Source organism: Pteronotus mesoamericanus, unplaced genomic scaffold, assembly GCF_021234165.1.
Source record: "Pteronotus mesoamericanus isolate MK-2021 breed Mesoamerican mustached bat unplaced genomic scaffold, CSHL_Meso_final contig_25, whole genome shotgun sequence".
Taxonomy (NCBI): domain Eukaryota; kingdom Metazoa; phylum Chordata; class Mammalia; order Chiroptera; family Mormoopidae; genus Pteronotus; species Pteronotus mesoamericanus.
In genome coordinates, this window is record NW_026555105.1 from 9,775,535 (window position 1) to 9,790,363 (window position 14,829).

General features: G+C 52.1%; 1 protein-coding gene across 1 annotated transcript; it reads right to left on the minus strand.

The window, feature by feature from the left end:
- Nucleotides 1-1,170: 1,170 nt before the first annotated feature.
- Nucleotides 1,171-11,046, minus strand: CD40 (CD40 molecule). Its single transcript, XM_054573381.1, has 9 exons — nt 10,958-11,046; nt 7,888-7,966; nt 7,424-7,549; nt 6,999-7,145; nt 6,537-6,630; nt 3,856-3,917; nt 2,387-2,473; nt 2,237-2,265; nt 1,171-1,713 (listed from the first exon to the last, which is right to left on the minus strand). Exons 1-9 carry the CDS (start codon nt 11,006-11,008, stop codon nt 1,549-1,551), a joined length of 840 nt encoding a protein of 279 aa, XP_054429356.1. The 5' UTR covers nt 11,009-11,046; the 3' UTR covers nt 1,171-1,548.
- Nucleotides 11,047-14,829: the final 3,783 nt, after the last annotated feature.

The window sequence follows — 14,829 nt, forward strand, 5'->3', positions numbered from 1 at the left end:
CTGTCCTCACAGCCTCCATCAGGGACAAGCCCTCTCTGCCCCACCCCTCTCCAGTCAATAAGACACATTGGGGCTTCTTGCAGAGAGAGGGGGGAGGGGTTGAGATCCGTGGGTTAAACCGGCCTGGCCTCATCATGCCAGGTCTTTGCATGACTTTTCTTTCTCCCCTTGTCCTAAAACCTTCCTCCCCTCCCTTCCCCTCCCCTCCCCTCCCCTCTGCTCCTACTCCATCTGCTGCTCCTCCTGGCTAGGCGCCCCCTCAGTTGGCACAGCAAGAAAAGAGAACAGGATGGTTATTTTTATCCTAAGATACTGCTGGGGAGAAGGGGGTGCCATCTGACCGAGAAGCGGCAGCTCCTGTAGCAGTTGGGAGGTCAGAAGGAGGCAGGAGGCCCAAGATCTCCTCGGCAAGGAGTGACAGATTTGGGCTCCAGAGGTCAGAAGGTCTGGAAGCAGCAGCGCAGGACCGGGTGTGGGGAGCTCAGAGTGGCATGTGAGGACGAACTGCTGTGTGACCACAGGCAAGTCGCTGCACCTCTCTGGGCCTGGTGCCCCCTCCGTTGCAGAGGGAGGGACGTGGGCCCTGCCGGCCCCCAAGGCTGTTTGTGTGAACATGAATGGAATGGAGAGAACCCTTTGCAAACATGGTGCCAAGTGTGAGCACACAGGGAAGGGTAGCAGCCTGGGGACATTCTTATTTGTCCTCCAAAAGTGCCCTACTTCTTTGAGCCTAACAGCAAATTAAGCAGCTCATGTCACCCGGCATGTCCACCCCCGCTTTTCTTTTTCCATGTTTGATGACTTTTTAATTACATAAGCAGTTATATGAATTCACTCTCCTTTTCGGGGTGGGGGCGGGGGAATGAAGCCTTCTGGGAAAGCCAAGTCTTCTTTTACCAGCCCTCCGCCAGAGCCTTCTCCCCAACCCAGACATTACAACTCTTCGAGCTGTGCATTTGCGGTGTATCCTTCCAGAACCTTGTTATACTTACATATACGCATAGATTATGCTTCCACACATACCCATAGGTGATAGATCATCTTATCCGTATGTGCTTTAAAAAAAGAATTTCGTGCCCATGATCCTGCAACCTGCTTTTTTCCCCATGACAGTGTTTTTGAGATCCAGTTGCATAAAAATATTACAGTTTTATTTAACCAGTCCCCTGTTGATGGACAGCTAAGTAGCTTCCATTTGTTCACTGCCACAAACAGCGCTGCGATGATATTCATGTAGATGTCCCTTGGGCTCACAGAAACCATCGTGGGCACTGAACTGCTGGGTTGGAGAGTTTGATGATCTTATTTGCTCCCCCCAACTAAAAAAAGTTTTGCCTCCATCTTTAAAAGCAAGTTGGGAGATTGAATAGGCTCCAGGCTGCAGTGGGAGGTTCCCCCCAAGGTGAGTATTTCTGAGCCACAGCGGTGCAGGCAGAGGGGAGCTGTGCCTGTCGCCAGCCCCTCGCCCTCATGTCGCAGCAGCAGCTCCAGGCTCCCCAGCCATGTGCCCATTTGTCCAGGCTGCCACGCTCCTGAGCACTCACAGCCTCACAGCCTCTCCTGCACCGAGATGCGGCTCTCTTTGCCATCCTCCTGCGTGACCGGCTGGCACCCGAGTAAGGTCTCCTGCACCGGATTGGGGAGGGGGCCGACGGCGTCTTCCAGATATATTGACTCCTCGGGGTCTTGCCTTTTGTCCTTAGGACAGGGGGGCTGGAAAGTCAAAGGGTGAAGTTACCCCCAGCAAGACCTCGGAGGAGCCCTTCCCTCACAGGGGATCTTCCCCAAGCCCCTTCCTCTTTCCCAAAGCAGGGCTGATTCCATGGGTGCCTCCTGCCCCCTGCTGGCCACACCAAGGGCGTCAAGAAGCTTCCAGTGAGTTCAAGGAGCTGCCCCTCCAGTCCGGCCATGGCTCCTGCACCGAGGCCCCGAAGCGATTCCCCACATATTGAATGCCGGAAAAAACTGCAAATGACACCATTAACTTTGACAGGGGCACCGGGACAGCTCTGTGGGGAGGTGAGCTCTGAGGATGGCAAAGGTCGGCACTGAGGGAGTGAAAGGGAGGAGCCCTGGAGTACAGGCTTGGGGGTGGGGGAGTGGCCAGTTCTGTGGCCCCCACACTGACCACAGGGCAGACCCCGAATCAGTTTTACTGCCATAGAAACAACAATCGGTCAATCTCCTCTCCAGTTTGCCAAAACTGAGAGGGGGTTCGTTCCCAAGGGAGACCTACCTTTGTGTCTGCCTCCTCAGCCACCTTTTCTAGAGAGAAAAAGCAATAGGATGGGGAGTGAGTGAGACCAGAGCAGGAAACGGGGAGCCAGGTCCACATTCCTTGTCCCCCCTGCCTGCCTCCCTCATCGTCTCCCCCCTGGGGACTCACTGATGCAGGCGTACATCAACAGGACACTCAGCATGATCACCATGATGATGGGGACCACCAATAGGGTTCTCATCCGATCCTGGAAATCTGGAGAAATCGAGACTTCAGCGAGGGCTCCCACCCCCACCCCCGAAGCTGTGGCGCCCTCCGGGACTCTAAACGCCTTCCGTGTCTGAGCTCATCTGCACCCGAAGTTTCAGACACGTGGCCGTGGTGAAATGAGGCCAGCAGGTGTCTATAGTATGACCAGCACACTGAAAAATTGTTTATAACATTTTAATTTGGGGAGATAGACTATATAAAATCTAGATACCTGGTTTCTCTTTGAAAGGTGGAAGATGTAGCCCCAGTGGGCCGGCAGCCGAGGCCTTCACAGGCCAGAACTAGGTGGTGGGGGCTGTCTCCACCGCTCACCACGCCCCCAGGCCCTCCCGCCCCTCTGCCCGGTCCTGAGGTCCAGGGTCATTTACATCTGCACTGTTGCCTTTGTTACAGAAGAATGGAAGGGAGATTAACGCCTATTTCTTGTACCTAAGCCTCCATTCCAAATGGGAACATAAAAGAAAGACCAAGAGACAGGGCAGAGGTTAGGGTAAGGCATACACCCAGGGCAAAACTTAAGGGGACACCGAAAAACTCAGTAATCAAAATAAGTAATATTTTAATGTCCTGTTTTGAAAAATTAAGGCCTGCCGGCTGGCTGCCTATCCTTCAGATAAAGTTTCCTTGGAATCAGGGCCAAGAGTAGGCTGAGGCAGGGGAGGTGGAGCTGTGCAAGGGCAGGGTTGGGCCACGTCTTTAGTTAAAATCTTATATCTTGTTCGTGATGGGTTTTTGTTTTTTTGGTTGTTTTTTTTTTTTTTGCATTAACTCTGATTCTTTTTAAAATTTTGCATCAAAATGTTATCTTGATTCTGCATTTTTCTGGCACCCAAGGCAAGGGCCTGGCTCACCCCCCTCCCATCCCAGCCGTGCCAAAAGGAAAATGAGTGTTAAGGAAAAGCAAAGACAGTGCATTTTTCTTACCTCTGACCTTTTTTACTCATTCGCATGACCTGCCTAGTCCCTGTAGTTATGTGAGTCTGTGATCTGTGGGGCAGGCCAAGCGCCTCACTGTAAAATCAAAACTGAGGCCCTGAAAGGAAACCGTGTCATGCCACGCTGGCACTTGAAGTGCAGGGTAGCAAGACAGCTCTGATGGAGCCCTTTCAAAGTGCAAGAGCCCATGCCACGTGCTTACCCCCGTCTACCAAGGGAGGTGCTCTTATCGTCCCTTTGCACGGGTGAAGGAGCGGAGGCTCAAGAGAGGAGATGACTCGCCCAGGCGGCATCCGTAAGTGGCAGAGCTGAGATGCCACAATTCCAAACCACCTCCTCCTCTCGCACCCATTGTCTCTGTGTGCGTCAGTCTCCCTCTTTAGCTGCCTACCTTTCCAGCCTGTTGCCAGGACCCATTCCCCAGGACTCACCGCAGACGGTGTCAGTCTTGTTAGTCCCTGCTTGCCGCTCCACCAGGCCTTTGATCTCACAGCTGTGCGCACACAGAAAGAGAGAGAGAAAAAGACATTAAGTTTCCCCAACCGTAAGTGTTCCAACCCCAGGGGGAGAGCCCGTCAACCACCGTCAAGTCCAGCCTCACTGACCACGTATCATATGCCCCCTCCGTGCTGGTTACGATGCAAACTCTGTTCTTATGGAACTCATGAGTGGAGAGAAAAGATTACTATACATCTGGAAGGGGTGATAATAGGAGAGTCTCTAATGAGCGCCACGTGTTGTGACACAGGCTCAAGTGAACCAGGAATTGTTCAGAGAAGAGATGAAATCCACAATGGCTGGAGTGGAGAAATGATCCACTCGGTTTAAGGCAGGGCTTGCCAACCTCAGCACCGCTGACACATTGGGCCACCTAACTCTCCCTTATGGGGGCTGTCCTGTGCACTGTCAGATGCTTATCAGCACCCCTGGCCCCCACCCACCAGATATCAGTGACATCCCCTTTCCCAGTGTCATCTCCAGATATTGTCATGTGTCCCCTGGGGGACAAAATTGTTCAGATGAGAGCCTCCGGCTTAAGAGACATCCAGAAAGACTTCCCTGGGGAAGTGAGGTCTGAGCGGGCCTTGAAGGAGGTCAGCTCCGGAGCAGTGGCACATTCCTGCTAAGCAGGCCAACGTGATACTGAGATGGGGGGGCGGGGGAGGGAGGTGATGTGCCAGATGACATGAGGGAACCGTGGAAAAACTGAGTCTTTAGAATCAGATCGCTGATAATCGGCCACAAAGGTCTTGACTGGATTCCGCTGGTGAGTCACATCCATATCCAGGCAGAAGCAGCAAGAGGACTCCATCGGCCAAAGAGCTCACAGGAGGAGAAATGACAGGAAAGCGGGCAGCCAGAGGCTGTGGCAAGAGGCTAGATAGGGGAAGACCCAATCCAACGTGGTCGCAGGAGGGCTGGTGAGGAATGGTCAGAGGAGGCCATCCCAAAGAAAAAACAATCTAAAATGGGGGAAAGAGAGAGAAGCTTCAAAGAGAACACATACATGAGAAGAGTCTTACATGAGAAGAGTGCTTACGAGCTTACAAAACATGTCTACACGCCTTTTCCTCAAGCCTCATGAGACAAACGTCATTCCGTTTTCCAGAGGAGGGCACTGAGGCTCAGAGGGCTGAAGGTCACACACTTGCACAGGGCCATACCCTTCCTAAGCTGCACTGAGGGTGGAGCCCGGCGCTCTGCCTCTACTGCCCCAACACGCCGCCAATCATTGGTCAACATTTATCAGTAAAAAATTACTGAACACCTACTATGGTCTGGGCACTGTTTTAGGCATAAGGGATGCATCAGCGGGAGAGAAAAAAAAGCTAAGTCTCTACATTTAAGGAGCTTGCAGTAAACAACAAAGTATGTATGGCATGCTACAATTTGTGTGGACAATACATATGTTTGCATGTGCACATGCATGTGTTTGTGTGTTTGTCTCTGGAAGAACATACAAGCAATAGTGTGGCTGCCTCCAGGGATAAATGGGTGGCTGAGGGACAGGGGTAAAAAGGAGACCCATCCCTGTAGGCCCTTGTGTGCCTTCTGTCTTGTGGGCCTCTCTTACCCATTTTTTTAAATTAAAGGTAAACAGTTAATGGGGCGTGTGTCCAAGGGTGTTCCGGCAGAAGGGTCTGATGCAAGAGACTGGCAGTGTGTTGGGATTCCAAGTAGCAGGATGTGGGAAGAGATCAGGAAATGGAGCTGGAAGGTTGGGGGCTGTGCAAAAGAGTATGGGTTTTGTCCCAGAGGCCCAGAGAGCTGTGAAAGATGTTAAACAGGGAGTGCTGTGATCCAAAAGGAACTGCAGAAAACTCGCTTTAGCAAGCGAATGGAGAACTGGATGAGGGGGGAAAACTAGAGGCGGGGAGATCAGTGAGGAGGCTAAGGCATCACCCAGACCCAGGCGATGAGGCCTAAGTTGAAGTGGCAACATCGAGATGGTGGGAAGGAGGAGTTCCCAAACATCTAGAAGGCAAGGCGGACAGGGACTGGTGACTGATTTGGGGTTGGAGGGAAGGTTGGGGACCAGAGGACGAGGGCCCAAAGGCATGGTGGTGGCTTTCACAGATGGCGAGAAGAGCAAGAAGGTGAGCCTGTGGGTCACCGGCATGGAAGCGTACCCTTGGCATTTGACTATGACAGTCCCAGACAGGAGACAAATATAGACAAGAGGTGTTGGTTGAGAATCACCTGAGAGAGATGGTAGCTTGAAGCCATGGATATGGATAAGACGGCCCAGGCGAGGCAGCAAAGTGATTGAAGAGTAGAGCAGAACAAAGACCTAGAAAAAAACAGGTACGAAGGAGAAAGGAAGAGCAGGGAAGGGTAGAAGGAAAGTAGGAGAGGTAGGTACTACAATGTGCCTAAGAGAGTTTCACGAAAGACAGAGAGATCAAGAGTATCTATTACCACCAAGAGACTGCAGACAAGAAAATGCGGACAAGCGCCCATTTGGCCAGCTGCCCACAAAGTCAGATGTTTTACAAGTGCAGGAGTGTGTGCGGACATGGGCGCTGGGGCTGAAGGACAGGTGGCCGGATCCAATGGCAGCAGACCCCATACCCCTCTGTAGGCAGGGAACACAAGGGGTGAGTTCTTATACCTTGTCCAAGGGTGGCATTTTTCAGAAGCAGATGACACATTGGAGAAGAAACCGACTGGGCAGGGTTCGCAGATGGTATCAGAAAAATTTGTAGCTGGGAGGGAGAAGAAAGCATGACTCATCACAGTGGAACACCTGTCTGGCTCTCCAGTGAACCAGGAGACAGGCAGGACAGCAAAATCTTCCTGCTTTAAGCACTCCTGCCCCAGCATGCAGCCTCCCCCAGCTGCTCCAGCCCTTAGGAAATGTTCTCCCCCTGCCCTCCCAGGGCAGATACCATGGCAGGAGGCAGAATGAAAAAGGTTCATTTCCTGCTCACTCTAGGAGACATACTGATGTAGGCTGGGGCCTCCATTCCCTCCACCTCTGGGGCTGAGTGCCCATTCATTGCCCAGCCCCTTGCCTTTGGCCCTCGGCCACTCTCTCTGGCCTCTAGAGCTCATTCTCAGACAGGCCACTTACCGATCTGCTTGACCCCAGAGCCAGGAGGGCAGGAGCTGTGCGGGGTGCAGCCATCGCAGTTGTCATTGACACAGTGGTGGCCTTCCTGACATATGCAAGTCGTGTCTGTTGACAAAGTGCCCTCCGTCTGGACCTGGAGTCCTAGGTCTGTGCAGAGATGGGTAGGAAGGATGGGAACCCCTTGCTGGCCGCTCTCAGGGCCCCACGCCTCACACTTCCTGTTCTACTTTTTTCTTAGACCCTCTTCCACGTAAGGATAGCTATCAAATTATTTCATAAGTAGTACTACAACCTAGACTCCAACCAATCAAAACAGATCCTGGCTATTAAAGAAAAAAAAAAACACACAGAATGGCTGCACTCTCAGGAATATGCTGCAATATCAGCCTAGCTCCCAAGCTCCCGTTCCCCAGCAGCCCACGCACTCAAGTCGCAGTATCTGTGCGGATGACAGTATTTCTCGCTGTTCTCGATCGCCAGGAATTCGCCTCGACCACAAGGGCGGCATACTGTGGGGGATGTGACCGTGCAGTCCTCGACCAGTTTCTTTCCTGGAAAAAGCACCAGGAAATGAGGCAGCTCCAACCAACTCAATGTGTCAGACGCATGCCAAAAACTGCGCAGGCTGGGCATTAAGGGCAGAGGATTCCAAGACGACAGCCTCAGACCCTTCCAGCCTTCATAGTCAAGCGGGGGACATGACAGATATAGATATAGGAACCCTAGTCCTGGGTAGGCAGACAGGGAACCCAGAACATTCTGACAGAAGGGTGTGGATGGGAAATCCCAGGGGTCATTTAAGACTCGAGTTTACAGATGACACATGGATGTGCATCTGCCAGCAAACCAAGAGGGGCCCCACTGCAGGGCTAGAAGGCTGGCATCTTACCTGGCGGACACATATCACAGCAATGTCCATTTACTGAGTATTGGTTTTCTCTGCATGAATCAAGTTGCTGTGGGTAGACCTAAAAACAGAATTGGGCAATTTGAAGGGCTCTTGAAATCTCTGCTGCAGCCTCCTTGGCAGGAAGGTGAAAATCATCCAGGACAGGGGTTAGAATTGAAGTGGAAGTAGAATTAAAGCAGAAAAAAATGGAGCCTGCTTCTTATCTGGTGTGTTTATGTTTAACAAAACTGCCAGCTGATATGATTGCAAAAGCACCCAGAGAATAATTCTAGTATTTTACAAAGCGATTGTACAGGAGCCCCGTAATAGTCTCTGAACTAAACAGATGTTCCTTTTGGCTGGACTCCTGCATCTTTCCTCTTCACAAAAATTCAAAGGCACATGAGGACCCCAGTCCCCGCAGGCCCCCACCCTGCCCCGCCTCGCCCCACCCCCGCCCCCAAGCCTGAGTCCTGAGGCAGGTCCTAGTCCTGGCTGGGGCTATACTTAGCACCTGGCCTCTTCCTTCTAGTCTTCTGCTCCTCACCCTTTACCCTCTCCGAGCCTCAAAATGGTTTTTCCCTCCAAACCCTTGCTCATGAGATGCCAGGAAATGGAGAAACAGGGACGATAAAATCCAACCCTTTCACTTTCCAAACGGTGAGACTCAGGATGGGGGAGGCTGAGTCACCTGACCAGGTTTTCACCGAGACTGAATCCGCGTGAGAATGCGGGTCTCAGTGCTCTCCCTTTCTCCATCAACTCGGGTCTCACTTGCATTTTTACTGCGTCCGGGTACCGCCCATGACATTCATTACTTCTCATTAAATTAAGTACATTTGTTTTCCACGTAAACCTTATTTCATTGCCATGAGAGGAGAACCCATCTCACGTCTCATAAAGAAAAGGCAATCCTAAAAATAAATTTAACAGAAATAAAACTACGTCACAAAACCCCAACTGGTGGCAAACAAAGCAAACAAAGCTGATAGCCCTCCATTCCGGGCCTGCTCCTGATTTTTGGTTTAAAAAGAGAGGGAGTAAGTGCTTGAGAGGTATGAAATATATTCCAGCTCCAGAGACTTCCTCCTTGGAAAAAAAAAATCAGAAGGACTTTAAACAGAACTGGAAACAACGAATCTCTGTTGTTCAGTTCTCTATGCCCGTGCTCCCCACAATCAGCCTCATTTGAAGAACAGCCACTGAAAGGAGCACAGGTTTGACAGACAAACAGCTTAAGGTGCCAACCTTGACTTTGTAGTGCTTACTAGTTATATTGTTTCTCTTAGTCTCAGTTTTCACATCCCTAAAGTGAGAGCAGTAGTACCTCTCTAGATGAGGTTGTGAAGATGAGAAAGAATGTATGTATGCAGCCTGGCACAGTGTCTAGAACACTAAATGGCAGTTCTAAATATGATACCTATATGAGCATCTGCTGAGATGCCTAGCACCCTGGTTAGTTAGCTAATTGGTGACCCTTGTTCAGCCATGACTTCTTACCCTAAATGGGGAAGGAAGTAGAAAAGGCTGCTCCCCCGCCCCTACCTTGTCATATCACAACATTCATCTTGAGAATATTCTCCCTGCAGCCCCGGGGACCTTCCCACCATGTTCCCAGGGCACTGAAAGCCCTTTCTGGCATTTTCAAACATACGAGAAATACAGCTCCTCCTCTGAAGGTTTCTCAGTCCCCAGTTCCCACTCCACCCATAGCCCCTGTCCTTCTGAGACAAAGGAGTTCAAAACCAAGGCTTGGAAACTCTCACCATCTGAGAGGCAGGCTCAGGAGCCAGGCAGATGTAGATTTACATCCAGGTTCCACCTGGCTATGAGAATTTTGACAAGACATTTCCTCTCTCTGGGCCTCAGTGTGCTCATCTGTCTCATGGGGAGTTAAAGGAAATCAGACGGAGAATCCATGGAAAATATTTTCCTCAGAGCCCAGCACACAGGAAGCGCTCAATAAAAAGCAGCTGCTGCTGTTGTTGCCACAGCCCGGTTTTGCTACCTGGAGCCAAAAATGTGAGTATGCTCTCGAGAAACCCAAAGGACCCTCGCGCGCGCGCGCTCTCTCTCTCTCTCTCTCTCTCTGGCTCTCCTTCCCCTCTTCCTGGAAGAACGCCCCTCTTCCCAGCTCCATCCTCCTCCTGCCTCCTTTCTCCCCAAAAGCCATTGCTGAGAGTGAAACCGCAAGTTCTGGGACCGAAATGGCTTCCCCACGATTTCCTTCCCTTGCTACCTACTCCCTGGGTAATTCCGGCTCAGACTTCGGGGCCAGAAACTACAGCCCTTGAAAGCAGGGGGTCGCCGCAGGGGCTGGAATGAGAGGGTGAGGTACTTGGGGGATTCCCGCCCTCCAGAATGAGGAACTACAAAAAATACACTTAAACAAAAAGAGAGACAAGTGAGGGCTTCTGAAAATCCCGGAGATACGCTTGGCTGGACATATCTGAGCCCTTCTGACGCCGGAGAAACCCTTTCTTGGGTCCCACAAACTGTTCATCTTCCCCCGAGGTTCCCTGCGTCGTCTTAAATTCGGAGTTCGGAGACACACAGCCGTGAGCATTCCGCCCAGGTTGCACCGCCCCTGGTTCCCACAAGATGCCCTGGAAGAAGGCAGCCCCTGCTGGCAAGGAGATAACCACTCCCAGCGGCGGACATCTGTCCACACGCGTAAGGGACAGGAAACCAGCCAGACCCGCCGCTTCCCTTGTCCCGCCCCCCTTTCCACTTCTGCGTCGCCGGCCTCGGAGGCAAACCCAGCCTTTTGGCCAGAGGAAGCCTCGAGGCTCCCCACACCCCCACCCCATCCACGTTGTCCAGGCACCTTCCCCGCAGAGTCCCCACTTCGCCCCCTCCGTGGGCTCCCTGGAACCCCGACCTGGGAGGGGAGAGAGGCAGCCCACCGCATTCAGCCAGGACCGCCGGTGCCTTGCGCAGCTTCCACCCACCCTGGTGTCCCCAACAATCAAGCTAGAAAGGTCCCTTCGCCGAAGTGTTGCTTCCTTTCCCGCTCCCCTCTCTCAAAGCCCAAACTCCCCCGTCGGGTCGGAGCAGAGACTCAACTCACGGCGGCCAGCAAGAAGCCCACGAGGAGACATCGCCGAGGAAGACCAACCATTGCGAAGCGGGCGGAGGAACGTGCGCTCGGGGCCGAGTCTCTAGTAACTCCCTGGCCCCAGCCCTTGGCCCCGCCCACGAAGGGCGCGTGGTCTGCGAGGGCCAATCGCGGCCAGCCTCGCTAGGGGGGGCGGAGTTCTGGGCCACCAGCTGCCAGGGATTCCCCCAGGACATTCCCTGGAGTCTAATTTTCCCGGGAGTTAAGGACGCGCTGGCAAAGGAGGGTGAGGTTGGCAGGGAAGGCTTTTCCTCCTTAGTCTCGGGACTACAAAGGCCAGTCTGAAGAGAGGAAGGCACCGGCCGGCTTCCTGGGGAGCGGGGTGAATAGAGAAGGAAGGAAAGATCCCCGCGGATGCTGGGAAGACACCACAGGGATGCTCACGGTTCTTCCCCGCCGCCTGCGGGAACCCCAGCAGAACCGAAAGCGTCCTCAAAGCAGGTGGAGAGGCCTGAGAAAGTTCCCCGCATCCCAGAAAAAGGGAAGGCCACAGCTGAGCTGTGGGGAGGAGGGCCGGGGAGGCGTTTCAAAGAAAAGAATTTCCCAACTTGGAGTTTCTCTTTCAAAGAAAATTCCCTCCTGAGGGCACAGCGTCCCAGCCTCGCCTCCATCCATCCATCCATCCATGTGCCCCCCTCCCACCAGATTCTATTCCATACCAGTTCCATCTGTCACTAAGCACTTTGAGCAGACCGCCTTTTGTGGGATCGTAGGACCCCTTGAGAATCTTAGGAGACTCCGGCCCTCTTGCTCTGCATCAAGACACACACCTTTGTACCTACAGTTCCGAGGTTCTGGCCTTCCAAGCCTTTCTTGGACCAGTGCTAACATTCTCTGCTCCGCAGCACACAGCAGACACCTGGGCTCCTGGGATCCTGCCGAGGCTCTGCCCCTGATGGGCGGAATTCCCTCCAGCGCAATTTTTCCCCCACGAAACTTGAAGGACTTGAACTACACAGTGGTTGGGTTGATTACCCTCCAAGCTCTGAATTTCTGGGCTAGGCCAAAGGCCAAGGTGCACAGAGCTGGCAGGGAGGGAGAGCAGGGGGCTGCTAAGCCCATCCTCCTAGTTTCTGATGCAAAGGGCCACCTCTGGAATCCATCCCCTCTTTTTCATCACCTCTGCCGCTACCCTAACACAGAGGCTCATCATCTTTCTCTGGGATGCCCCAACAACCTCCGTTATTCAATAAATACTATGGAGCCCCTGCTATATGCCAGTCACTCCCACTCTAAGTCTCTACCCCCGTTTTCATACTGCAGTGACCTTTATAAATCTGATCAGAACACTCTGCTACTTAAAAACCCTAAAAGCCTCTCTGGGCTCCCTGACACCCTCAGGATAGTTCAAATTCCCCCCTGAAGAGCGAGCCCTTCTTCCCTCAGCCCCCACCCATGTCCCCACTCACTCCCTGCACGTCCTCCCACGCCTACTGGCTTCAGCCATGCTCGCCTCTCAGTTTTCCAAACACACAATTGTTTTGTTTTGGTTTTTTCTTACTACTTTTCCAACTGTGTCTTGCTGTAGTCTTCCTTCCCTTCTTCTTTCTGGAACCAACTTAAGTGTTACCTCCTCTTCAGTGTCCTCTGAACTCTGAGACACAAGTACATACTCCGTCCCACCTTACCCCTTCCCTGTGTCCCCACAGCATCAGCGTGCTGGGCTGTAAGTCTATCTGCCCCGCCACGTTAGACTGTGGGTTCCCCGAAGGCAGGACTGAACCTATCCCAGCCAGTCCTGGGCACGTGGTAGAATACTGATACTCAGTTGCTGAATGGATGAGGGAGGAAGTGGGCTCACTGACTTATCGTTCTAATTGCACCCTCCATGAGGGAGGAAACAGAGGCATGGGCTGCAGCGCTGGTAGTTGCCACACAGACCTCAAGCTGGCATTCAGATGCCAACGGTGGGTAACACTTGAAATCAGCACCCAGGGGACTTCGTGAAAGCCGCCCAAACCGGCCCAGGATGAAGAGAACATTAAAATATCGTTTTCCTCTTTAAGCCACTTCAGAAAAACCAGCACACTTTTAATCCCTTTGGAGCGGTGTGAAGGGGGCGTCCCTGTAATAACTTCAGCTATTACTTATTCTTTATTTGCTTGATTTCAAAATTGGGCCCTTCATAAAACTGCCTTGGGAAGCAAGCACACAGAATTAAAACATTAATTATGTTATATAAAAAATATCAGAGTGGCAATTAAAGCAGCTTAAATTAATGTGTAAAAGAATAAATAGTAGCCTTCGGGCGGCCCCATGGGGAGAAGACCAGACAGGATAAAGGGGAGATATTTTAGTATAAGCGTATCTTGAGGAAACATGTGCTGGCAGGCACCGACCCAGAGAAGGCACAGGATCTTCTTGGGCTGGAAAGAGTCTGTTGGAAGAGGAAAAAGAGAAGATGATTTATGGGGAGGGTGGCAATAATTCATAGTCCCATCAAAGAGGAGAACTATGAAGGGTTTAATGATGGGAGTAGGGCAAAGGGCAGTAAAAGAGTGGAGGCCCAGGATTTTGGAATCACAGAGAAAATGGCCTTTGTTAGGGGAGTTAGGGGTCATAGGCCCAGATCAGTGGGTAAGAAGTATGCCTGAAGGTCAAGCCCATAGCACTGCCAGAACCTGGCAAACAAACAGTTGTAATATGCAAACCCCATTGTGTTGCTCCCAGGTTTGAAACAACTCCCCAGAGCCCTCACCCCTTAGGTTCGAAGGGCCCAAGGTCATGGACTACTGGCCTGCATATCTAACTGTCGCTCCTGCCTTCATCTTGCTGCTCCAGACTGTGCTGTCACCTCTGCCTGGAAAGCTCTTCTCCACTCTCCTTTTATTGGACAAACTCCTTCTCACCCTTCAAGGCTCAGCTCCGGTGACACTTCTTTGGAAAGCCCTCTACGACAGCCACCCTGGGATGTCCCCACGCTCTCGCAGAACGCTTACCTGTGCAAGACTCCAGCCCTACTGCACTATGTTTTGATTCTTCTGTTTACTCGTGAAACCAGTGTACTGAAGCGACTCAACTCGGTGGGGCATAATGATGAAGCTTTCTCTCCCCAATCTCAGCCTTCAGCCCTGCTGTGTTGAATCTCCGTTTTCCATCCCTAATGACATCGTGGGCAGATTGCATTACTTTTGGATCACTTTCTGTTGTTAAACTTCCATCCTTGAAAGCTTTATTCTCAAACTCAATTTAAGTCTCATTTTCTTGTCTCCTTTACTCATCCAAGGGTTGACTTGAGCCATGTGCCTGCCTGCTTGGATGAAAGGTGGGGGTTAGGGAGAACATGGTCTGGTTGGAAGACATGCCCCAGCACCTGCCCCCTTATTGATATTGAGAGAATGGAGGAGGAATAGCACTCTGAAATGGCCCTCTCTCTCCATCAACCCTGCTTCCCCAGCCAACCCAGAGTGGCAATGGTCCATATACGGTTTGTCATGGGGCACATGAATAAATTTCTTGGGTGCTTCCCCACTGCACAGCTCTCTGAAGGGGACATCCAGCTCAGGCTTGAGTGCTCCTTCCTTCCCCCACCACCTAGGCCCCTGCCACTGGGAAGACCCTCTTGCAATCAGACTGCTTGGTGTGACACCAGGAAGCCTGGCTAACTACTGCAGGGCCCACTTGACCAGAGAAACTCATGCATCCCAGGCAACTGCTCCACAGTGACCCCTCTCTCCACCTCTCTTCTCCCTTGCTCATAGGCAGAGGCATAGGCATAGGGGGACATCAGCAATTCCACTACCCAGTAGACCACCCCGCACCGGGCAACAGCATCCCAGCATCCTTTCTTGCGGTCACCCTTCAATTTCCATGAGAGACTCCCA

Excerpts from the sequence above, each read along its gene's own strand:
- CD40 (XM_054573381.1), bottom strand. The coding sequence starts at position 11,008 with ATGGTTGGTCTTCCTCGGCGATGTCTCCTCGTGGGCTTCTTGCTGGCC. Across the intron at positions 6,631-6,998 it reads CTCTGGGGTCAAGCAGATCG|CTACAAATTTTTCTGATACC; the intron begins GTAAGTGGCCTG and ends TCTCCCTCCCAG. Across the intron at positions 2,266-2,386 it reads GTTGATGTACGCCTGCATCA|AAAAGGTGGCTGAGGAGGCA; the intron begins GTGAGTCCCCAG and ends TTTTCTCTCTAG.